The sequence below is a fragment of the Cotesia typhae genome, unplaced genomic scaffold, assembly GCF_013202065.1.
Source record: "Cotesia typhae breed Kobodo isofemale line unplaced genomic scaffold, CoteBio_Ctyphae scaffold_152, whole genome shotgun sequence".
In the NCBI taxonomy this organism is placed as follows: domain Eukaryota; kingdom Metazoa; phylum Arthropoda; class Insecta; order Hymenoptera; family Braconidae; genus Cotesia; species Cotesia typhae.
In genome coordinates, this window is record NW_027423776.1 from 8,187,159 (window position 1) to 8,211,301 (window position 24,143).

General features: G+C 29.1%; 2 protein-coding genes across 2 annotated transcripts; one reads left to right on the forward strand and one right to left on the reverse strand.

Annotated features, from left to right (window-relative positions):
* Positions 1-2,078: 2,078 nt before the first annotated feature.
* On the forward strand, positions 2,079-5,232 carry LOC141536152 (uncharacterized). Its single transcript, XM_074256466.1, has 4 exons — positions 2,079-2,911; positions 2,988-3,238; positions 3,746-4,370; positions 4,667-5,232. Exons 1-4 carry the CDS (start codon positions 2,441-2,443, stop codon positions 4,985-4,987), a joined length of 1,668 nt encoding a protein of 555 aa, XP_074112567.1. The 5' UTR covers positions 2,079-2,440; the 3' UTR covers positions 4,988-5,232.
* A 145-nt stretch (positions 5,233-5,377) lies between these two features.
* On the reverse strand, positions 5,378-23,387 carry LOC141536378 (uncharacterized). The gene is made up of 7 exons (XM_074256856.1): positions 20,960-23,387; positions 20,367-20,878; positions 19,879-20,272; positions 19,703-19,791; positions 13,342-13,424; positions 10,082-12,497; positions 5,378-9,120 (listed from the first exon to the last, which is right to left on the reverse strand). Exons 5-7 carry the CDS (start codon positions 13,415-13,417, stop codon positions 5,973-5,975), a joined length of 5,640 nt encoding a protein of 1,879 aa, XP_074112957.1. The 5' UTR covers positions 13,418-13,424; positions 19,703-19,791; positions 19,879-20,272; positions 20,367-20,878; positions 20,960-23,387; the 3' UTR covers positions 5,378-5,972.
* Between the last annotated feature and the right edge of the window lie 756 nt (positions 23,388-24,143).

The window sequence follows — 24,143 nt, forward strand, 5'->3', positions numbered from 1 at the left end:
CGAAGTAAGTGGATTGCCCGACAATGAATGAAAGTAGCATTCGCACCACAGAGGTGTTTTTTGCTATAATCACAGCGATATGACCTGATTCCTAGGTTCGAGTAGGCCAAACAGTACATTTAACAACAACAAACAATTATTGCTCTGAGATTTAATGATTCACTTGGTAATTTTTAGATTATTGTACAAATATCAACTACATTTAAAACTCCTTTAATTTTCTTTGGTCAATATTTATTTTTACTGCTAGTAATTATTCGAGGAAAAAATATATTTAGTTTTTCGGATTAATCATTCGTTTTTATCGGAAATGATAAAGAAAAATTGAAGGTGGTAAAGAATCGAAAGATCATCGCGATGACTTTGTCGAGGTTTCTCGGCCAAACACTTAAATTATTATTATGGGAAAAGAAAAGTCGTGAATCATGATTTATACTTAAGAATTATTTTTAAAATTACAATTTTTTATTGTTGGATAAAAATAGACGATGATTGTTATTGCAACGATAAAAACTAAATAAATAAAAGTCGGTTAATTTATTTAAATTTTAATCTTCAAGTTTTTTTTATTTCCACTGCGCTTAATTTTGATAAAACTCTTTTTTTATTTATTTTTTGAGAAACTTTCGAATGTTTATAAAAAATTGACGCAGATAAAGAAAAAATCACGGATAAAATAATTTAAAAAAAAATCTTAAAGGTTCTAGAGATGCTGGAATAAAAAAAAAAATGGAAAAAATTATATCTAAAAAAAGTATTCCGTTCCAACAATTCTTCTTCAGACTAAAAAATAAATAAAAAAATTATTTAATAATGATTATCTGTAATTACTACAAAAAAAAAAAAAAAAACTTTCCCGGATGTGAATAAAATTAATATGAGATACGCACGTTTTGTACAGAAAGCGAGTTCAAAGTGCGTGCCCAAAGTTTAAATGCTGCTTTATTTGACGACGAGATAGTATAAATTGTAAGATTCTATGAATAAGATTTCACTTTTTCTTCTTTCTCTCCATCATAAATTTGCCCTACTTGTTCAAATGCATAAAGAAAAAATAAACTTGGATTTTATTCTCTTTAAATTGTCATAGAGATAATATTATATTAATCTATATAAATGCATATGGTATTATTAATATCATATCTCAACTATTATCGTTGCCAGGGAAATTGCTACTCACTAGTGCATTCGAGAGAGAAAATGAATTTATATACGAGAAAGTCGAGTTATTAAAAAATAATAGTTCCATTACAAATCCTCTTGCCAATTCATTTTTTTTGCTTTATCCTTTATTATCAGTTATCATAATAACTTTTATTTTACTTCGAGGAAAGTCCAACTAAGAAATTATTTTTGTTGATTTGATCTTAAAATTATAAAAAAAAAAAAAATACTTTTAATTGAACAGTAATAAGGAGTATAATAAAATAGTTCGATATTTGATGTATTTTCAAAATCTTGACCTTCCTCAAATTTTTGTTAAAAAATAAAAACATAAAAATTGGAATCTCTTCATTTACTCTCAAGCAAGTTCTCTGTCAAACCAGTTTTAATCAAGCGATTAAATTGAAAGGTGAAAGTAGGATCTGTAAAAAAAATCAAAAATTACATACAAAGCTAGAGCGTCTTCTACAGTCGTGTACTCTACTCACTAAGTGGGTGGCGAAGCAAACACGATGATCGATGGCAAAAATATTTTTTAAATACAGTATTCTTCCCAAGTACTAAAAAGACTTTTCACAAATAAATATCTCCATCTTCATAGTCAAACAAGAGATCTTTACAATATCTAGTTGGCATTCAAGTAATTAGACCGTGACGATGACGATTCTCTATACTATATTTTTGTGTGTCACATTAAATTGAAGCGTTAAAAATGTTGATTTTTTAAAAATAATTATATCACTGATAAAGATCTATTGGATAGCTAGAAAACTGTTCTGCAATAAAATTTATTGGCTATTAAAAAAGTGTAGTATGGTCTGGTAGTAAAATAAAAAATAGAGAAGTAAAAGAATGGCGTGATATTAAATGAAGACAATAATTAAGTGACAAGAGAGTGAGTTTTTAGTAACTGTTAGTATTGTTGTTGTTGTTGTTGTTAAAACACTTGGAGTTCTCTAAAAGTTAGATTTTGCGGAGATACAATCGCTAGGCATGAGAAAGCGAGACAGAAAATGGACCACTCGTACATAACAAGAAAGTGGGGATCTGGATTAAAAGCAAACGGGGACATAGACCGAGACCCAGAGCCATCTCAGACCTTCAACAGTGGAGGTCATTGCTGCATGGAACTGTTATTGTTGTTGTTATTGTTTATGTAACACGCGTGCCCGTTTACGGTCTCTAGTAAATCGAAATACGAGCGCAAACTCGTAGTTACCGGTCAGTGATTTGTGATCAGAAGTTTTAATCAATAATTTTTATTTTTTAAACTCAAATGTCATTCAAAGACTTGAACTTTATCTTGCTGTTAGTATTCCTGGTTTTTCAGGAATCACGTGCAGACACGCGTTATCTCTTTAAGCGAAATGACAACCAGTTTTCAGAAAGAAGAAATACCTCGGATACAAACTATTTCGGACTATCCAGGAAGGAGAAAGAAGAAAAGCCACGAGCTATTTTTCAGGATGATGAGTCAATGATCCGAGAAACGCTGAAAGCGAATCACGATCGGCGAAACTCGTTTCTTGAGACTTCTACCTTCGATCCGGACGTGCTCAACAAGTTTCTAGACGAATATGCCAATAAAATAAAAAGTACTACTGATAACAATTATGGGTTGCAGCATCACTCCACTAAAATGACCGAGGCTTCTCTCGAAATTGGTGATGACAGTTCTGAAGTTTCAACTTCTACTGAAGATTCGGTCACTGTTCATGGAACTACTCTCGCTCTTGATAAAGTACAGGTATTTATAAAATAATACTTTTTTTTTTCTTCATTTAATTTTTGGTAATAATTATTTTATTTTTGTGGCAAAATAGCCTTTCAATGATACGGTCGAAAGAAACAAATTCTACAACGCTAATCAGAACGATGATCGAGATAGTAATGGTTGGGTTACCCTCGAAGCGATCCCTTGGTCGAAAAGCAAAATATCTAAGTGGCAAGCAAACACAAACTCACAGCGGCCATGGCAGGATACTAACAAATGGGACAAGCCAACGACGAGTGTAAAACCATGGACGCCAGATTACACATCTTCACGACCTCATTACGGGAATAACAAACCATGGTAATTATAATTAATTGTTCAATAACCTACTTATTTAAGTTACCAAAAAAAAAAAAAAAAAAAAAAACAACCGCACACCACTGTGGGACAAATTTATTTAAATTATTTTTATAAAATTGAATACTAATGTTTCTTCTGATTGAAAAATTCTAAATACGCATCTTTGTTTGTGCACACTGTACAAGGGGCATTCTGAGTCAAATCGACCACTTTTTACCCCGATTTTTCCCCCAAAAATGTTGTTCATATTTTTTTTAAGAAGTTGAATTTTGAAGAAGTTTTAGTTATTTAAAAAAAAGCTGTATTTTTTTAATTAATTTATAAACTTCTTTTGGTTGGGTAAAAATATTCTAAAGAACGTTTTTTATGGGATAGGAAAAGATAAAAAAATTTCAATTAAAAAATCAAAAGGAACGTGGTTAAAAGTAGTTGATTTTACGTAAAATGCCCCATAATTTTTTCCGTATAACAATATATCCATCACTTAGCAACAAATATAAAATTCAGGTACGAAAAACCAAAACCAAATTGGCCCGACTACGAAACCGAGCCATCGAAACCATTGTACCGACCTTACCCAAACGATCATTACGATACAAGTGTGACTCAAGCGCAAAAATGGCCACCAGAGCGCCCAAGCTCGTCATCCTGGGAAAACAATCACCACCCTCACACTGGAGACATAATCACTGACAACAGACCATCAAACTTCCCGACAAGTAATTGGGACAAGTACGATCAAGTACCCAAGCCGTCGGGTTTTCCGTCTTACAACGATCGGTACCAGGATCAGTACACCCACGAAGAAAACCAGAACAATTGGTCGGGGTCGAATTACCATCAGAATAAATACGAGCAATTGAATGAAAAGCCAGCTTTCTCACGACCGCACAAACCTGCGTACTTTACGGGTCAGTATGAATACGAGAATCGGCATCCTCCGACGTATCCATCAAGCGGTGATGGCCAGTGGGTGTTGTTGTCAACGAATCGCGGCTACTCACGCCAAAGATCGATCAAATTTGACTCAGATGAAGCTATCAAAAAGATAAATGGAACCATAAGTAAAACAACTAAAGATTCAACCGATCCGACCGATTCTGTGGTGCCTGTGATGACTTTTAAGCGACAGGTTGGTCGTACCATTTAAATTGCAACAGCACGCTACGCTTCTATATACATATATAAATAAAAAAAAAAAATATTTACGTTTATATATATATGTATATTCTACTACTTTTTTCTTCTAACTTATTTATTTCTACTACTTCGCTTATTTATAATATTCACGAGTGATTGCATATAATCATCATTAACGAAAGATGAATGATGCCTGTGCTGGACATAATTATCAATGCCAATTAAATTATGTAATAATTTATTTATTTTCTTGTAAAATTTCACCGTGAAATTTAATATGAAACTTAGGTAAGATTGACTGTCCTGCCTTCATTAAATGGCACCAATACCACTACTTCTCACGGAGGACTTCTCGAGGTTGAGAAAACGTTTAAGACTGTCGATGAGAGCCAAAAAGAATTCGCTGAAGCCGAAAGATTATCGATAATTAAAAAAAAACCTTTGAGAAAACAAGCTATCACTAGAAGTCCGTCTAATGCTGCAGTACTTGCGGCGGTTGGTGCTGGCATGCTGCCCGCTACTATGGGTATGATGCTGCCAATTATGCTGGGAAGAAAAAAACGATCAACTAGAATTACTTTTGTATATCCTGTTGGCATGAGGTATTAAATTTCTACGAAATAATTTATTCAAGATGTTTACTTTTAGATTTATTGATTTTACTTGTAGTTAGTTATTATTTATTTATTTATTATTTAATGTGTATTTGTATTATTTTCATGTATTCATTTATTCATTAGTTGTAATAATTTTTTGACATCAATTAGAAAGCATCGAATTAAATTTTTTAGAAAAAAAAAATTATTTTATAAATTTATTTTTGATGCTTTTTCTTGAAGTTATTTTCTTTTATTTAATACTTTTGGTATGTTTTGTGATAAAAATATTTCATGTACTTAAAAAAAAAAAAAAAAAAAAAAAAAAAGATTTTTTTATAGATAAAAATTGTTATTTTATTCTCATTATTTATATATTTTATTTACAAGATAAACGCTGAAATCTAGCACCTATATATTTTATGTCATATATTTATGATGTTTTTACAATATAATAAATTATTGAATCATTTTTTAACATGAAGTTTATCCACCCCCAAATACTGAAAAAACAACTCTTCATTTTATTTATTATTTAAACACGAATTATTCAATGAAGAAGCTATTATAATAATTATAATGTAAAAAGTTAACAATTTTTCTCAAAATTTAAATAAAAAAACCATCTAATGCATATAAAATTATTTAATAATTTATAATGATAAAAAATGAAAAATCTATGATACATAAAATTAAAAAACTGGCAAATCGTGCAACACACCGTTTTAAAATTTGTGAATGTGGTTAATCAGTCATTTAACTTTTTAACAATTTCAATTAAATATCCTTCATATTTTAGATACACAATTTATATAAATATTTTGAATTCATTTTCAAATAAAAAAAAAAAAAAAGTACAAAATATAAATTTTTTTAAATAATTTTTTCAATTATATCAAACTAATAAAAAATTTAATGTACCCTAAAAAATAAGGATTGATTCGTTAAAAAGTTAAAAAAATTATTTTTCCTTAAACAAGTATAAAATCCTAACAAAATTATTGATCCCCATTTAACCGTTTCTGAATATTACCAATATACTTTGCAAAATTTTCACCCGCATGTTTCAGAATTGACAATCCAACTCTTAATTTAACTTCGGCTACAGTTTTAACAAAATTAAAAAAGTTGAATTTTTCTAAAACTGGCTTCGTTGGAATACTGTCAGATAACGTGCCATTGAAATCATTTTCATTAGATTCAGTCGTTGAATTAAATTTAACAGTTTCATCAGTAACATTTAACACAGGTAAATATTCATTACTCAAAGTCGAATTTTTAAGATTTTTAGTTTCGTTTTTAACATCAACTTCTTCTAATTCCGAATTATCAATTTTATCTCCAGAATTTTTGATCAATCCATCATCCAAATTTTTATCAGATTCAGTAACTTTTTCCTTCTCACCAGTAACTTCATTGCCCATATACTTGATCGGTTTTTCAGTGACAGCCGAGTCAATAATATCTAAAATTTCGTTGCTCAAATCGTCTTCCTGCTCAGATTTTTCAATTTCACTTTTCGCAGGAATCTGCTGAATAACAGATTCTCTCTTCTGTCTGGTTATTAATTTTTCCAATTTTATTGCCCTTGGACCATGTTCAACGACAACTGCCGTAGGAGTGATCTCAATATCGTCATATTGAGGAGCGTCTGCCTTTAAAGCCGACGTTTCGACAATTCCCGCATGACTATCACTGCCAAAATTATCAGCGATTGGGTTTTTAACGAAATTCAATTTTTCCGCAATTTCTTTCTCAAAATCCGTTTGTTGGATATTTTCCGTAGTCGTTGTAGTTGTCGTCGATATCACCGGGAGTCGTTGATTGTCATACGGATACTCTTTAGGGATATTACCAACAACAAACTTACGATCTCCACTAGCCTGACTATTGATAAACTGCGGTTTTGTCTGTCTTTCATAGTAATTTGGTGTCGTAGGCAAGTCCGGATACTTGAATTCATTATCTCGATTATAATGATTATCATAAAACGGTGCATCGGGTCTGTAAACAGGTACCGCAGAAGTTGAAAAACGTGAATCAGCGACAGTATTTCTTCTTGTTGTGTAAGAATCTATGTAGGCACCGTCGTAAGCTTGATATCTGTAATAATTTTTATCAACATTCTTATTACCTCCAACATTGTACTTACTATTTTTATGATTATAATTATTATTATTGTTATTATGATTATTATTATTGTTATTCATTCCAAGATACACTTTTGATAAAACTTCTTCTTCGCTCTGACCGTAATTGCCTCCATATTCATCGACATTGTACTTATAATTAGGTTCGACCTCGTAATTTCTTCGAGCGATAGTTCCTCCAAACGGATAGAGAAAGTAAGAAGCCAATCCAAGACCAAGACCCACTAAAGACATTACTCCAACACTGGGCATCACTTCTCTGCTCAAAAATTGATAAATCTGAGTACCTATCGGTTTTGCGACTTGTTTCTTCTTGTTATTAGTCTTGGTATTATTGTTATTAGTAACCTTCGACTCAGGCACGATTTTAGATTCTTGAATTGATATATCTGTGGATTCTTTAATAATATTTTCAACATTATTGTCAGCTGGACTTGGAGAAGATGATATAGAAGGAGCTAATGTAGTCGAAGGCTTGCGGCGGCGCAGTTTATTCTTCTTTCTTTTATTCTTAGGACGTTTCGTTGTTGACGATAATGATGTCGAGGAAGATGATGAAGAAGAAGACGAAGCAGAAGATACTGACGAAGAAGACGATACTCTGGTAGAGGACTCGACAATTTTAGTCAACTCAGGATTGAAATCAAACTTTACATCAATTGGATCTTTGAATTTAACTGACTCATCGCTTTGGAGGTAATCTTTCTTGTCATCAACTTTTTCGATTGTCAGAACTGGAGCGTTTACTTTGATAGGTTTAATTTCAATGGTCGTTTGACTGTCAACTGGTTTCTTCAAATGTACTTTTAGAACATTTGTTTTTGCAGGTTTTGTCTTTACTTTGACGTCGGTGGCGTTTATTTCTTCTTTATCGTTGGAAGTAACAACTGATGAGCTTGCATCAGAATTGGTGTGAAGTGTTGCTTGAAGCTTACTGACAAATGATGGCTTAGCTTGAGAATTTTTGTTTGTAATCATTTGAACGGGTCGGAAAGTAACCTTTTCAATTTTGGGTGTTGCATTGACAGTTGTCTTCGTGTTATTCGATTTAATCGATGGCTTCCTGATGGCGGGGGGTCTGGTCGATCGATTCAATAGATTCGGCCTTGAAACTTTCATAGCCGTAGTTTTCATAATGATTGTCGTTGACTTAGGAGTCGTTGATCCGGAGCCAGAATTATTACCTTTTACCTTTTTGGTTGTAGTTTTTCTGATTTCTTCATCATCATTATCTTCAGTCGTACTTGGAAGCGCAGTAGACGTTTTGTATTTAATACTTTCAGTTGTTTCTGTCCGAGGAGTTGTGCTTGAATCAATCATCGTTACTTTTTCCATGTGATTGTTCACCATAGTTGTTTGCTTCAAAGCGCTAGCAACTGGTAAAATTTGAGGCGTAGGTTTTTCAGTAGCTACTGTTGTCTTCACACTTGTCTCGACTCTTATTGTCGTTGAGGAAAGTTTCGCGGCACTGGTCGTTGATAAAGTCTTTGTCTCGGTAACTTTTTGGGGATTTTTACTTTCAGAAGAAATTGGAGTTTTTAATGTTGAGCTCGGAGCGCTCAAAAGTATCCAAGTTGATATTCCACCGACAGTAGTTACTGGTGTTTTGTGCGTAGTTGTACGTGCTGTTGCTAGTTCTCGTTCTAGCTCTTCTTCAGTGATAGCCATCGCTTGCCCGGGGTGACTTGATTGGAAGAAACCAAATTTTGAATTTACTGGCCGCCCGAAACTGTGCGGCTCTAAGTTAATTTCTGATGATTTCTTCACGCTGCCAAAAATTTCCAGGTCTGAAGAAGTTTCTTTGACATTATTGTCGGGTTTTCGTATCAATAAATTCAACTTTGATTCGATTTTTGGCAATTTTGACTTATCTGGCTCGGTTGATAAGTCTTCGAGATTAGATACGTTTAATAATTGCGTTGCTACGGTTTTTAAAGACTGATCGATGTACTGGTAGCCTTTAAAATCTCGGACGCCAGTACCAGAAGCCTCATTCCTGCAAACATAATGTTTTATTTTTGTTACATTTATTTTTATAAAAATAATAGTATTTTAATTTTGGGATGTCAAGGATTGGATCGATTTATCTTTGAATGTATACTTACCAATTTAATGCGGATTTTTTTTATTATTGTCTACTTTAAGTGTAAATATGACAATAAATAACAGTTATTCTTACAATTATTATTTATTTTTATTGTAATTTATTAGTAATACAATTTCATGCGTTAATGCCCTAGCTTGTTATTATTTAAAGTTTTCTTAAGTACAATCGCTTATTTTTAAAAAAATAGAAAACTAATTTATTAATAATACTATATAAATAACTATTAATTATAGGAATAATTTTTTTATTTTTTGTAGGAATTTTAGCATTTTAGTGAATTTAATTTTGAATAATTACTTGGAAAAAATTCAATGCTTTAATAATATTGACTGATACAAATTTTTTTAATGATTAATTTAAGAAAATTTATACTGACTTTCATAATCTGGTGTAAATTTTCATATTAAAAATTACATTATTTGTGTCATTAATCTCAATTCAATTTTATAAAAAAAAAAAAAAAAAAAAACTAAAGACCCACTAAATTTGTATCCCATATTCTTTACAATATATATAAATTTTGTTTTCATAAAATTGAATCGAAACTTAAAGTTATAGCATTATAATTTTTTCCGTAAATATTATAATGTATAATTTTTTATTTTAAAATTGAAAATAACCAATTTTTAATACTTTATTAAAAAATAATATTCCAAATTTAATTTGTTTACACCTACAATTAAATATTAATAAAATTAATAATAAAATTCCTACAATAAATTCGTCAAGTAAATAACTTTTTCGTCAAAATAAATATTTATCATAAATAAATAAATAAGTACACATAAATTAATTAAAAAATAATAAATAAAAAAAGTAATAATAATATTAATAAATTCATCTCCTCCGCTTCTTTCGTTTGCTTTTCCACTCAGAAACATTTTGATAACGACTAATCGATTGTTTAACAAAATCTTCAAGACTCGGTCTAAATAAAATCGTAACAGTATCCGCAGCTCTTCCAAAGTTAAGTCCACTTGCAAAAGCCCAAGGAAAGAAAATCGCAGAAACTCCAACGATTCCTGCAGCAAGCGCCGCAAAAGGAGCAGCTGCCAGGCTAAAGATTCCGTAATTTAGAGGATTAAGAACAGTTAAGTAAGTAAATACATTAGTAATCCCCTCAAGAACACTCAAGGTACTGAAATCAAAGTCGTCATCGTCATCATCATCTTCTTCTAGAGCCGCCAGAGAAGTAGAACCTCCACTACCGCCGCCATTGCCATTACTACCTCCAGAATTACTGCCAGAAGCTAAATTAGACAACGGATTTCCGATATTGGGAAGCCCTGGACGACTTGGTCGACTGAGAGCAGAGCCAGCTAACCCACCATTAGAATTACCAACTGCATCTGAACTTCCTGAAATAACTTGGGCAGTTTCCGAAGGACCAGCATCTGCAAAATCATTTTGAACACCGTCCGAAAATACCGACTCACTGGGAACATCGTCATCATCTCCGATCAAATAATTCGACTCTTGATTGACGTCATAGGGTCCTTCAGATTCAGACTCATCATCAACAACTGCTGCGTCAAACAAATCATTACGGTCTGGATCTGCTTGCACCGAACTGGGATGATCTAACGTCAATGTCGAGTTAGAATCTGTTGAAGTAATAACAGCTTCACCATTTACGTGTTTATCAATGCCTGATTCATCGCCGCCTAAAACGCCATTGAAATTATGGGTACTGAGCAATTGCGAGTTAATTATTATATTAAGATCCGTACAACCTTGCTTGCTTTGAATAGTATTGTTAACTTTTGTTATTGAATTGATCGTTATCGTTGGACACAAATTGTCTGATGTGTCTTTTAAATTTGTTGCAGATTTGGTATCATTTTCGGAAGCAAAAGTAATATGGACATTTGGCGGTGAATTCAATTCATCTTTAAAAGGCACTTTACCCTCGCTAACAGTGACGTTTCGTTTTTTTGACAAAGGATTTATGATATGAACAACTGTATTTTGAGTTATTTCAGAAACCGGCCTGAAGACTGGCCGCTGAATAACTGTGGGTTCTGTTGGAAGATCAGTTGAAGTCGGAGCATCTGTTAGAGTTATTATTGATGTCTCTGTTTTATTTTTAACAGCTTCAATTGATTCTTGTGAGTCGAAAATTTCCAATGGATCGAGGGCAATTCCAAGATTTGGATTATTTGACACAGCGTCCAAATTTTCAAGCAACTGAAAATCATTGGCATTTTCATCAACACTCGGAGGCTGTGTATTTGTGTAGAAAACGGGCTGTATTGATGTTACACTGGGTGTAAATACGTTGGATACCGCGCCCGTAGTTGCTGAATTAATAGCGATATGCGGATGATTTGAAAACGGGGGAATTTGAAGCCATTTTATTATTTCTTGGACACTTGGCTGTAACAACGGGTCTTCGTAATGTGTTAAATTTGATGAAGGTGACCATGAATTTATTGCTGAAGAAGGCTTATCTTTATTCGATAAAACGGGTTTGTCGAGTTTAGAATTCACATTTTTTACAGGATTATTTTCGATATTAGAATAAGTAGGATAAGGTGATGTGTATTTTTGATAATTTAACAAATCTTGCTCATTGCGAAGAGGGTCGTTAGGCCAGTTTTTTAAATAAACTGTTGATATTACGGGATTTTTAATTACCGGATATTTTTTATTCCCACTGACAATTGTTTTGTTAGTTTTTGTACCAATATTTGTCGTATTAATCTTTGGTGGTTTTTTTTTCGTCGAGTTTGCAACAATGAAAGACATATTCGGCTTAACAAAAATGTATTCATTATTTTTAGATGGTGATTTTAAAGAAGATGAAGAAGAAGAAGAAAAAAACTTGGTCGAATTTACAATAGTATTTTTGACTTTTGTCTTTAACTTGTCGAGGCTAAGTGAATTTAAGGGATTCAGTGCGATCGCATGAAGAAGACGACTTTCATTTCTGATTCGAGTGTCTTTTAAAGAAATTTCTTTAGCCTGGAGTAATGGTACCGTCGTTGAGGTAATTGCATTAAAATTAATCCAATTGGTCGGCAAACGAGAGCGACGAGATGATTTAGTTTTAATATTATTTATAATCCCCGGTGTGAAATTACTCTGGTTTAATATTTTATAATAATAATAATAATTATTATTATTATTATTATTAGGTTCATAAATGTTTCGTGTACGACCCGACGACCTATACCTGCTGCTTCCAACGTCTTGAAGTTTTGTAGTCTGCAATGCATCACCGACTTGTTGTTTCGTCACGTCCGTTCGAGACACTTCCGACGAACCTGCAATTTGATTATCGTTATCGAACGGTAATTTTAAGGTAATTTCATTAGTATTTTCTTTTTTCTTTTGTTAGTAATTATAATTATAATGATTTATAATTAAATACTCTTAAATTATAATGACAAGTTGATTGGTATTTTTATAGCGTTTTAAGTTATTGAGTAAATTAAAATTATAGACGTTATTTATAATATGAGGGAAGAAATTTATTGTATGTGATTATTAACTTGCTTCATGTTTTGCATAATCATTCAATAATATATGACAAGTATAAATATATATCATTTTTAAAGTAATTTAATTTTTGCTACAATTATTATCATCAGTTTTTGTTGAAAATTTATAATTTTAATTTTTAATAATTTAAATTCTGATAGTGTATTATTTAATTTATATTTTTATATCTTTACCCTCTAGTCGATTTATGATTGAAATTAAATTGATAAAAAAATTTACTTTAAACACGTATATAAATTTATTAATATATGATAATTATGGATGGTTCGTTTTATTTTTGAATATAAAAATATTTTAATTCAGCTCTTATAAAAATATTAGTTAAAATATTTTTTTTATGGTGGTTTTAATTTAAAAAAAAATTTTTTGATAAAAAAATATATTTTTAGTAATTTAAATTTAGAATAATAATTTTGTTTTTGTTTTTTTTTTTTTAAATTTCTTCTGAAAAAAATACGAAAATCCGTATCAATCTTCATTTATAATTATCATTGTTAAAATTATTTATAACACAATGTTCTTATTCACGATAAATTATAGATTATTATTGATGGCTATTAAAAAATTAATTCATAACATCTCAAATAAATGAGAAATAATATTTACCTATTTCTAGAGGTTTTGCATCGATCTGGGCTATTGAGAACAATGCCCAGAGTAACACGCTCGTCGTCACTTGCATTTTCACACTGAAATTAAAAAAATAAATCAGTTAGTAAATTAAAGTATGTTTTTATGCAAAGATCCACTTATGATGTGGCTTGTGACTTTTTTTTTTAACAGAAAATTTCCAGAGAAACTATCAGAGTAATGTCTAACATAAACAACTTTTAATAGAATTAATAATTGTGACAATAAAAATATGATAATTTTTATTGTATGAAAACGTTCAAGTACTTTATGAGATTAATTTTTGCTAACGACTTGTACGCGGAAAAAATAAAAAGTGCTTGAAATAGATTTTTTTTTTTTTTTTTTTTTTTTTTTATTTTCAAGCGATGTCTTAACTAGTGTAACAGAATTTACTTGACGAAATTTAAGCAATGAAATTACATAATGGATAAAAGGTACATTTATGAAGAGTAAGAGTATAAAAAATTATTTGCAAGAGTTGTTACGTCGAAAACAATACACAGTAGTATAGAGATGTGAATTTACAAAGAATTTATTTCAAAAATGGCTTCATAACACTGTCAATTCATGATATGAATCTGTTATTATATAGCTTGCGGTGTAAATATAAAATAACTATAAGTTAATGGTGTTTTATATTCGATACTCATACGAGACTGCCGATTAAAAAAAAAAAATTTTTTTTACTTTTTTATTCATTTATACTGAAACAAAAATTAATCAGCTTATCTTTTAAATGGAAATCTAATTTGAATTTTATATAAATAATTTATTTAATAATAATCTGTCATTTTCATGTAAAATATCGAACGAACATAAAATGAGAATAATTTCAATCGGAAATGATTAAAATTTTAACTACGATAAAAGCTGAGTTAAGATATTTAATATTAAAAATTGAAAATTCAAAAGGAATATTTTAAAAAAATAAGGAAATAACTTTATAAGGAAAAAATAAGTGATATAACTTAAAGGATTGAGAAAAAATTGAAAAAGATACATTTTTTAACTCAGGTATAAGATATTAATACCGGTTTTTATTATCTCTTTTTTCTTTAAATTTAAATTATGTAATGTATCAAAAATACGTAAAAAATTAAAGAAAATTTTTTATTTTTATTTTTTAATAGCAATGTTATTTTAGATAGAATTAAATTCTTGAAAAAAATCAATTGTTATCAAAATATTTAAAATAAAATTTTATAATAAATAATCTGCATATTCTTGTAAATTAATTACGGTTTTTCCGAAACTAGTTAAATAATTAGACAATTTAATATCTAATAAAAATATTTTAAAACTCTTTATAATTTTCTACCGTAATTTATATTTTTTATTGATATTTTTTTAATACATAAATGTCTGATAACGGTACTGGCGTTCCTGAGTTGCGATGCTCCGTTTTGCATGTGTCGTCTCGCCGTCACGCCTTAATTCTTTCACGATATCTCTGATACTCATTTTAAATATACTATTAATAAACTAATAATATGTCAACATAACAGTATAAAATATATAAATAGTTATGTGATAAATAAATAGTAAACGGTGAAATTAAACAAAGAAATAGAAACTTAAAAAAATAAAGAATTCAAATCATACAAGATTAAATCATGGTAAAATCATAATACGCAGATGGAGTTGAGTTTTCCGGTACGGCAAACATTTTAGCGGAACAGATTTGCCTTCTTCGAATAGTAATAAATATAACGAATTTAAAATTAAAGAGTTGTAGTCGGGTGTAAGTAAAACATTGTGTAGAATAGTAGGTGTAGTACAATAACATAAATTTAATGTAATAGTAAGTATAATAGTTGTAGATCGTGAGACTCAACTATTTAGAGCCGCCCGGGTGATTCAAGCATTATCGCAATCACTGGCTTATATTTTATTCAATATACTTTATGCAACGCGTTAATTTTAATGCAATAAAAGGGACGTTGAGGTGAATAATAGTACGCTTGATAAATACCATCGCGTTGCTATAAAACATTAAATTTAAAAATTTACTTCAAACAAAAAACCGATGGTTAATGTCATTAAAACCCATTTAAAATTAGTATACGTGTTACGCGATGCATAAGGAGCTGCTCTAGATCCTTAAGCTTTAATTACGTTAATTTATTTTAAAAAGGAGACTAAAAAAAAAAAATAATAACGTAAAAAACTTACAATAATCGACGACTTGGCTCCTACCTCTACTGAGGAAGAATACTACCTGGGAAATAAACACCGATTAAAGTAAATTACGGGGTAAAAAACTAAGAAAAGCTAAGCTGAAAAGGAAACGATTGAGTTATAAAATGTTACAAAAATAAAAACGCGCACACGCGTGATAACAACTTGTTGAAACAATGCTGAGGACAATGTTTCGACTGACTATGCACGGCTGACCGAATGTCCAGCGTGTACCTTCTTAGCACGCACCTCTCCTGACCAGAAAGGAGAGGTCCGAGTTCTCCCCAAACCGTTATTCCAAGGGGCCAGTGTATATACCCAGTATATGTGTGTACCTACAAGCAAGAACAACCAACGGACGGGTTGAATAACCTTCGTCAACTTATTATATGCTAACTACTAAAATCCCGATCAGCTTAATCCAGGTAACTCAACATATTAAGCTATTACATACATGTAATTCTGTGTGTAGCTACCCAGTCACCAAATAATAAACACTAAGAACAATCTGTCAGATAACCGACGCAATGACGTACAAGAAACGGCTCCGAGCTCCAGGCAACCTTGACTTTACTTGTATTCCTCCTTTCAATTATTTATACCTTATCCTGGAGAACGGAGAAGCTTCAACTGGTGTTTTGTAACACATAAATCAGTACAATGTATGCAAATTAAAACCGTCAAACGATTATTATATGATAAATTTTATTTGCTATGGGCTTTTACATTCTTGTTATCTGGGAAGTAGGAACAAAAATTTTCTTACCGGAACGGCAATTTTTTTGTTTACTAAAAAATTAGGACTCTAAGTTCAAAGATTTTTTTAAGTTTATTTTTTTTTTTTTTTATTTTGATAAGTTGAAGAAGATATATAAGCACGTGGGTGAAGTATTTGATACCGTTAGAAAAACTTGAAGTGATCGCAATCTAAATTATTAGTATTAACATAATTATCGAATCTCGGCTGCGTGTTACGGATATTTTTATTTATTTTATTGATATCTTCATTACTTCGCATGACTAAGTAGAAGTGGGATATTTTCACTAGCGGATGAAATGGAAAATACTCGAACTTTAAATAAACATTTGACGCGCAATTAAAAAAATCGGTAATTATTTACAAGTGGGATCAACCCAATTTGGTCCATAACTAGGTGAAAAACTAATACTTTCAAATTTTAATTGATTCTGCTTCTTTTTACGAGGTATTTATAATAAAAAATGTCGTGAAAGGAAAAAATAAAGATTTTGATAGCTTTTTTGCTTTTAAAAGTAGCACAAAATTTTGGCTCTCATATTTTTGGATAAAATTTCTATTTTATCTTTTTTTGAGATATTTTTTTTTTTTAAGTACATAAAAAAACGAACAATTAAAAAAAAATTGATCAATTTGATGGAAAAAAAAATTTAACATGGGATAACATGCACGAAAAGAACAAGATGACACAGGATATCATCCCAGATTATACTTAGTGAAAAAAAATTTCAGATAGTAACTAGTATAATCCAGATTACAATGAGTATAATCCAGATATCACGCAGTATAATCTGGGATGATATTCAGCGTCATCTTGTTTTTTCCGTGTGGGTTGAACCCACTTGTAAATAATTACCAAAAAATCATAAAGGCAAAATAGCTTCAAATTTTTTAACACAAAATATTTCTTGTACTTAGATTTTCGATTAAAAATGAATGAACTTTTTGATTCTCAAAAAATATTTTTATAAATTTACTAAATAAAAGATAATATTATCAGTAACCTCGATTTACTTCCATGAGAAATGAAATGATAATAGAAGAAATGTTTTCTTCGAAACCATTAAAACAAATTTTATTCAAAAAAAGCAAATCTCAAGAATCTCTCAATCTCTTCCGCGAATCCAGACAATTCTCTCGAATAAATTGTCTACCGTAACAAAATCCGGGGGAGTTATTCCTCACGATCAACCGCATTTTCTACTGCCCACAATGAGCACGGTAAAAAAATAAGACGACGAGCATTAAATGTAAAAAAAAAAAAAAAATAGCACACAAAGAGGAGAAAAAATAATAATGAAGATTATGATCCTGATACTAACAAGCCATCAAATAGATCTTTATCACGTAATCGTTTATTTTTATTTATTGTAATTGTTATTTGTTTTGTTTTTAAAATCCAATCTTTATATCTTATAATCGTGAATCCACATGTGGGACATAGCGGAACTCCCTCAGCACATAATATAATGTATGATACTTCCCGTGTTTTATCTTCATAGGGTACTGGTGGATTAATAACGCATCAACACGAGTCTGAATTAATTTGATTATTCGTCACGTTTCAAATTATCATTAACTACCTTTATATTTAAATTATATATTACAATAATTAATCATCATGTTTCTTCTTTCATTAATTTAAAATTAAAAATCAAATAAAAATTTAATAACAATAGTAATTTGTTTGTATTGATTGAAGAATAGCAATAATAAGAGTAAATGAAAAAGAAAGTATTATTCATAATTAAAACAATAAAATAAATAATTAACAAGTAAATGACTAAATTATGTTAAATTTATTAGATCAACACGATTACTGCACACAGGTGTATTTAGAAACATCTATGTTTTCTCTGGGATAAATTTAAATAGCGTAATTCAAGCAGCTTATCTCACCGTATAAATCAGTGCATTTCTAAGTAAAATCTAACATTTAACGCATCGTCAATGCTCTCATAAATAAAATTTAAATAAAAAAAAAAAAAAAATAATAATTTTCTTTTATTTATACTTCAAATAATAACACTTATTAACCATAAACATTTCTTATTATTACTCACTGATTTTGTAACACTACACTATTATTATTATTATTATTATTATTTTCATTATCAAAACCTATTATTAAAGTTGCATTTTGTTTTATCTTATATATATTTTCTATTTTATCAGTTTTATTTAATGCTTTCAGCAATAAAATTCAACCTAGTTTGTAAATATCGACTATCATAAAAGGAATACGCACGTTTTTTTTTATTTTTTTTTTTTTTTATTTTGTAGTCTTGTCTTCTCTAAAACCGCCGAGATACTAACACCGTAATTACTGCGTGCAGCAGTTAAGTATTTAGAGCAGTTATTGTTACTAAAATTTTCTCATATTTAAGACTATTAGATAAAACAGCATGTATTATTCTTTTTATATCTAACGCGTTATAATTGTCCCTAAATGTCATATAAATCCTTTGAAATGAAACGTGTATATTGAAGTAATAAATAAGAACAAGATAACTAGTGATACTTTGATAGTAGAACTATAAAATGAAATAACTGGATGAATTAAATTCTAAAAGTATGAAGCTAACTTTTGAGATTTATTAAAAAAAATGACAATTAAAAAATAAAACAAATTTTTAGCTAAATCATCACTAAAATTTTAACGGTAGTTTTTATTAGTTACCTATTACCGTTCAAGTTCATGATTCTTTGATACCACGGAATAATTACAGTATATGTGAAGTGAAATACGTGGCCCTATATATTTATCTATGGTTATCCAGTGATTGACGGTTATAAATAAATCAACTGAGAAAATCCCGCTATGATGTGTTATGGTTTGCATATTTTATGTGTTGAAACTTTTGAATTTGCATGTAATCACCTGCATTATTATATTTCATGTTTAATTGTTGTCTTAATATAATTATTCTAATTTAATAAGCAGTTAAAGCAATTAAAGATAGAAGACTATAAAAAATACTTATTTTTTAGCTTAATTATTGTATTATTAAACTTTTTAATTTATTCAATACTAATATAACTATTTTAATAATCCAGCCGAATTTATCTGCATAATATTTATCCGGAAGTAACTCATTAAATTAATATTCACTGCAAAATGCAAAAAATTGAATGTTATTTTATATTTAGTTTGTATTTTTAATAATTGTTTTGATGATTGATTATAAATAATAAGATGAATGAGGTTGCAATGTAAATAAAATGAGTCAAGAGGCTTAAGTAGAAACGAATTAAAATATCACGATTAGTCAGCCAATTTACTGGCTTCGCGCGTATTTTTCAAGAGTAATAAAAACATTTAAAATGTACCGATTGAATTTTTTATAAATATTAAAATTTTTACGTTTATAATTTTAAAGAAGAAATAGAAATATTTACCTTCATTGATTGTAGCTTTTAATCCAAGTGTAATTTGATGAAAACAACCTCCAATAAAACATCTAATGATTAACGATTATTTGTTATTTCTATAAAAAACAAAGAAGTTAATTATTAATTTAACGATTAATGATTGATAATCCTAACAAAGTAATTAAATAAATAAATAAAATTACCTTCCGTTTATTCATTGTAAAAACTAAATAATAAACTCTTTAGTATATTGGCTTTTATAAATTAACTCTTTGCATCAATAAATCTCGTAAGTAGATCAATCCTTTTCTGTTTCAATGAAGCTTACACGGAAATTAGACGCTGATCATTTCCTCTTCTAACAAGCTGATCAGCCTCCTCTCGTAAAGAGAAGTAAAGTAATTGAATGGCGTATACTGTTAATATAACTTTTATGTTTTTATTATAATTATAAAATGTCGTTTCCTGATCTTTGAATTAAATAGCTTTGAAAATTTGCAAATAGTCGACACTATTGCAAGATTGTATTTCTTATTACATTTATATCCTTCACTTCCTTCTTGGCATTTCCTCAAAGTAATAATTGTAATTATTTATCTAAACAAAAACAAATAAACAAATTAGATAAATAAATAAAAAAAAAAAAAAAAAAAAACATAACATACTAGCGAATTCATGTTATAAAACTCACTCAAGCACTCACAGAGAAGAAAAAAAAACTCTATTATATAAATAATTAAAATAAATAATTGCTTTGCTCTGAAATAGTTATAACTTTAAAACAAGTGCATGTCTCGAATTAGACTGAGAGTTGATGTCGAATAACGCCCCCGATGTAGCTAGCTTTCGTGTGCCTCTCTTTAATCCTCAGACTACATTTTAATAGTGGGGGTTTAATCCCTTCTTTTGCACTCTTAGACCATAGACACCATAAGTTCTTTCTGTATTTATATTTTTACTTTTTTCTTCCTCTTCCTACACATATTTTACACTTACTTTTTATTTTCTTCAATTTTCTTGTCAATCTTATTTTCTTCTTCTTTGCATCTCTAATGATCCTTCAAGTTTCATTTGTCAGTATAGTAGCCTTTATTTTCATTTTCATTTTTTGTCTTTTGTAGCATACAATTTATTTATTTCTTCTTCTACTTCATCATTATTCTCTTTCAATAATTTTTTTTATCCAAAATTTTCTTAAACTGTCTGTCAATCAAAATCAAAATTTTTTACTTTTCTTTTTTTAATTATTTTCTACTTATACAATTTTTTTTTTTTTATTATTACCTTATGTTTCAATCATTTCTTCATCCGGTAGAAACTTATTAAATATTTTTATTTTTTATTTTAACTCCAGTTACTATCATTTTTCTTTTCTCTTCATTTTTATACTTTTCTTCTCAACACCGGTTTTTCATTCCAGTCTATTTTATTTCTTCAATTTCTCTACCTACTTTTAAAAAAATTTTTTTTTTATTAATTATAAGCTTGACTTTTAATTTCTTATTTCTTCTTTTTCTTATTTTTTTTAATCTTTTTATTTTTTTTTTATTGTTTTTTATTTTTTAATTTTTTTTTAAATTTCATATAATCAATCTTTGGCATAGCAACATTAATCATCTTTAATCTCATCATATCTTCTTTTTATTCCATATTAATTTCATAAATTCACTTACATTTTTTTGTCTTCTCGTTACATTTCAGAGTACTCGCATTACCATCTACATTATCTTGTTTACGTCTACATATATTTTACATATACAAATAAAGATCCACACATATGTAGATACTTAGTAAAACCATTTTCCCACGAGTACCATGTACCATTTCATGTACGACTACAACAAATAAAAGCCGTAAGTGGAAAGTGATGTTACTTACGAAAAATAATAGTTTATTTAGTGAGTACCATTGTTTGTTTTTTTTTTTTAACAGTTTATCCAAACACTTATATTGTTATTGTTATAATCATTGTTTTCATTAAACTTTTCTTCACAGGTTGTAATCATTCAATCAATGGAGTCATAAAAACTTAATAACAAATAATCAAAGTGAATGAATCCTTACAAAATGTTGAAGCTTTTTTTTTTAGGCGATGGACAAATTGGATTAAATTGAGATATAAAAAAAATTTTCAACAAAAAAGTCCATGAGTCATTGAAAAAGTGATATAAAAACAAAGTATGGCATGACCGTGTTATACTACTAAGAAAATCACCCACGCAGAAGGAATGATTCTAAGCTTCTTGCCTCCGGCGCAATAATTAGACGCAACAATTAGTTGTACGGTACCGAGTACGTGTATAAGCTTGGATTAAACGTCCTTTTTTATTGTACTTTTCTATTTAAATTATCATATTAAAATAATTTATATTAATTTATATTCGGTAAGCAAATTCACTATTGAGTTTTATAAAAACAACAATTTAATTAAAATTTTAATTAATATATTTAGTTTTCAGCTTTCCACTTTTCACCAACTGGTTCTCAAGAGAAGAAAGAAAAAAATTTTTACCACTATTATTAATTAAGTTTTTTACAATTGCATACTTTTTACTTAAAAAGTTAGAGATCATTCTTATTTTTAATTATCTATATTATTAAGAGAATAAGAAAAATTTTGTCGCCAGGATAGAAGAAATGACCTTGTATCTTGTGAACTATTGAAAGTTTTAAAGATATAAGCTCATCCCGATATTACACTCATCGAGACCTTTCATTTGAGTACCCACTTCAATTTTTCATATATTTATATATATATATATTATATATATGTATATATGAAAAATATATAAAAATGCATGTGGGTACTCAAATGAAAGCTCTTGATGAGTGTAACATCAAGATGAGCTTATTGAAAATGTCAATAGTTAAGAAAGTTCAGTGCAAATCAACAAAAGTAATTATTTAATAAAGCAAAATTTTATTTAAAGATTTATCACCTACTGTTTTAAAAATTTATAAAACGTATTTAATAAAATTTAAAATTATTACTAACAATGTTTTTTATAGATGCTTGTATGTCACTGAACTATCATCGTTCGTCACAGTGGCTATAAAAAATTATTGAAAAAGTGTCAAAACATTCAACTTCATGCTTGAGAGAATTCACTTCTCAATTTATTTGACGTGAAAAAATCTAAGATTTAAAATCCTTTAACGGTCAACAATATTTTTTCAAGTTTATGTAATGAAAGAAACCAATTTGTTATGGAAAATAAAATAAATTTAATAAAATATTAAGTAGCAAAGACAAGTAAAAAGAAAATAACCGGAAATTTCCATCTGTTGAAACATCTGCAGCTAAATATTCTCCTGTGGTGATATTATATTAATCATAACGGATAGAAAGAACATCTGAATAATATATCTATGTAATATCTAGGTATGAGATGTGAGGTATGAACTACGAGAAATAATGACGATACAAAAAAGTTAAGTATAAAAAAGACGGATGTTAATGAGACGCATGATCACTGACACAAGTGTAACGGGTATACACATTTGAACGGAAATTCATTGTTACAAACTTTATGTCTACTTCCTTTGGACCAGGTCACATTCCTCAACAATTTCGTCTAAAAGCCCTGTGATTATTATTCGCGTTCTACTTTCCGCATTTTATCTGAAAAAAAAAATTACAGAGTAAAAACGAACAACAGCAGCAGCAACAACAGCGTTAATTACTTAAGCTCAACCGTGTCTTTTTGTTTTAAATGTGGTATGCCCTGACTCATAAAAATGCAAAACGTCCTCTTGACTCATGAATATTCAAATGTCACCAGCAAATCCAAACAGCAAATGATCTAACGGAAAATACTTGGAATACTAACTTTTCGTTTTGTTACTATGCTAAAATATTTTTAATGCTTATTTTTTTTTTTTTTGCATAATGATTAAGTTACTTAAAAAACATTGTCTAACATATTAATTTTTATTTTATGTCATTTTACTACATATAGCTCAGTAATTTTGCAGTCCGCTGAATTAGAAGAAGTACTGAAAAAAAAATTAATAGTGAAGAAATGATGAGCTAAATGGTAATCACTATGAAGATAAATATTTTTAATTATCAATAATTAATTAGTAACACCTTAAAATTATTGAAAATTCAAAATATAAAATAATAATAATAATAATAATAATAAAAAATAACATCTTTACATAATTTTAACTAAAATTGTCGTTAAAAAATTTTTAATTATTATATCGCGTTACAAATGCCATTAAAGTGTATAATAAAAATTTTATTATTTTTTCCAAGTCTAAAAAAAATTTTTTTAGTTTAAAGAAAAAAATGTTTTTTACATTTCTGCACAATGTTTTATACAAAAATACGTTGATTTCCGAAAAAAATTTTTTGTACGCCCTTGTGGCATCTGGAGCTCGATATATATTCACCCGAGGATGGTATGAGTGCTCATACCGACAATAGTGCGGTAAAAATAGTTAATAAATTAAAATTGAATTA

Excerpts from the sequence above, each read along its gene's own strand:
- LOC141536152 (XM_074256466.1), top strand. The coding sequence starts at position 2,441 with ATGTCATTCAAAGACTTGAACTTTATCTTGCTGTTAGTATTCCTGGTT. Across the intron at positions 2,912-2,987 it reads TCGCTCTTGATAAAGTACAG|CCTTTCAATGATACGGTCGA; the intron begins GTATTTATAAAA and ends GTGGCAAAATAG. Across the intron at positions 3,239-3,745 it reads TACGGGAATAACAAACCATG|GTACGAAAAACCAAAACCAA; the intron begins GTAATTATAATT and ends TATAAAATTCAG.
- LOC141536378 (XM_074256856.1), bottom strand. The coding sequence starts at position 13,417 with ATGCAAGTGACGACGAGCGTGTTACTCTGGGCATTGTTCTCAATAGCC. Across the intron at positions 12,498-13,341 it reads TGCAAAACCTCTAGAAATAG|GTTCGTCGGAAGTGTCTCGA; the intron begins GTAAATATTATT and ends ATCAAATTGCAG. Across the intron at positions 9,121-10,081 it reads TGGAAAAGCAAACGAAAGAA|GAATGAGGCTTCTGGTACTG; the intron begins GCGGAGGAGATG and ends TTATGTTTGCAG.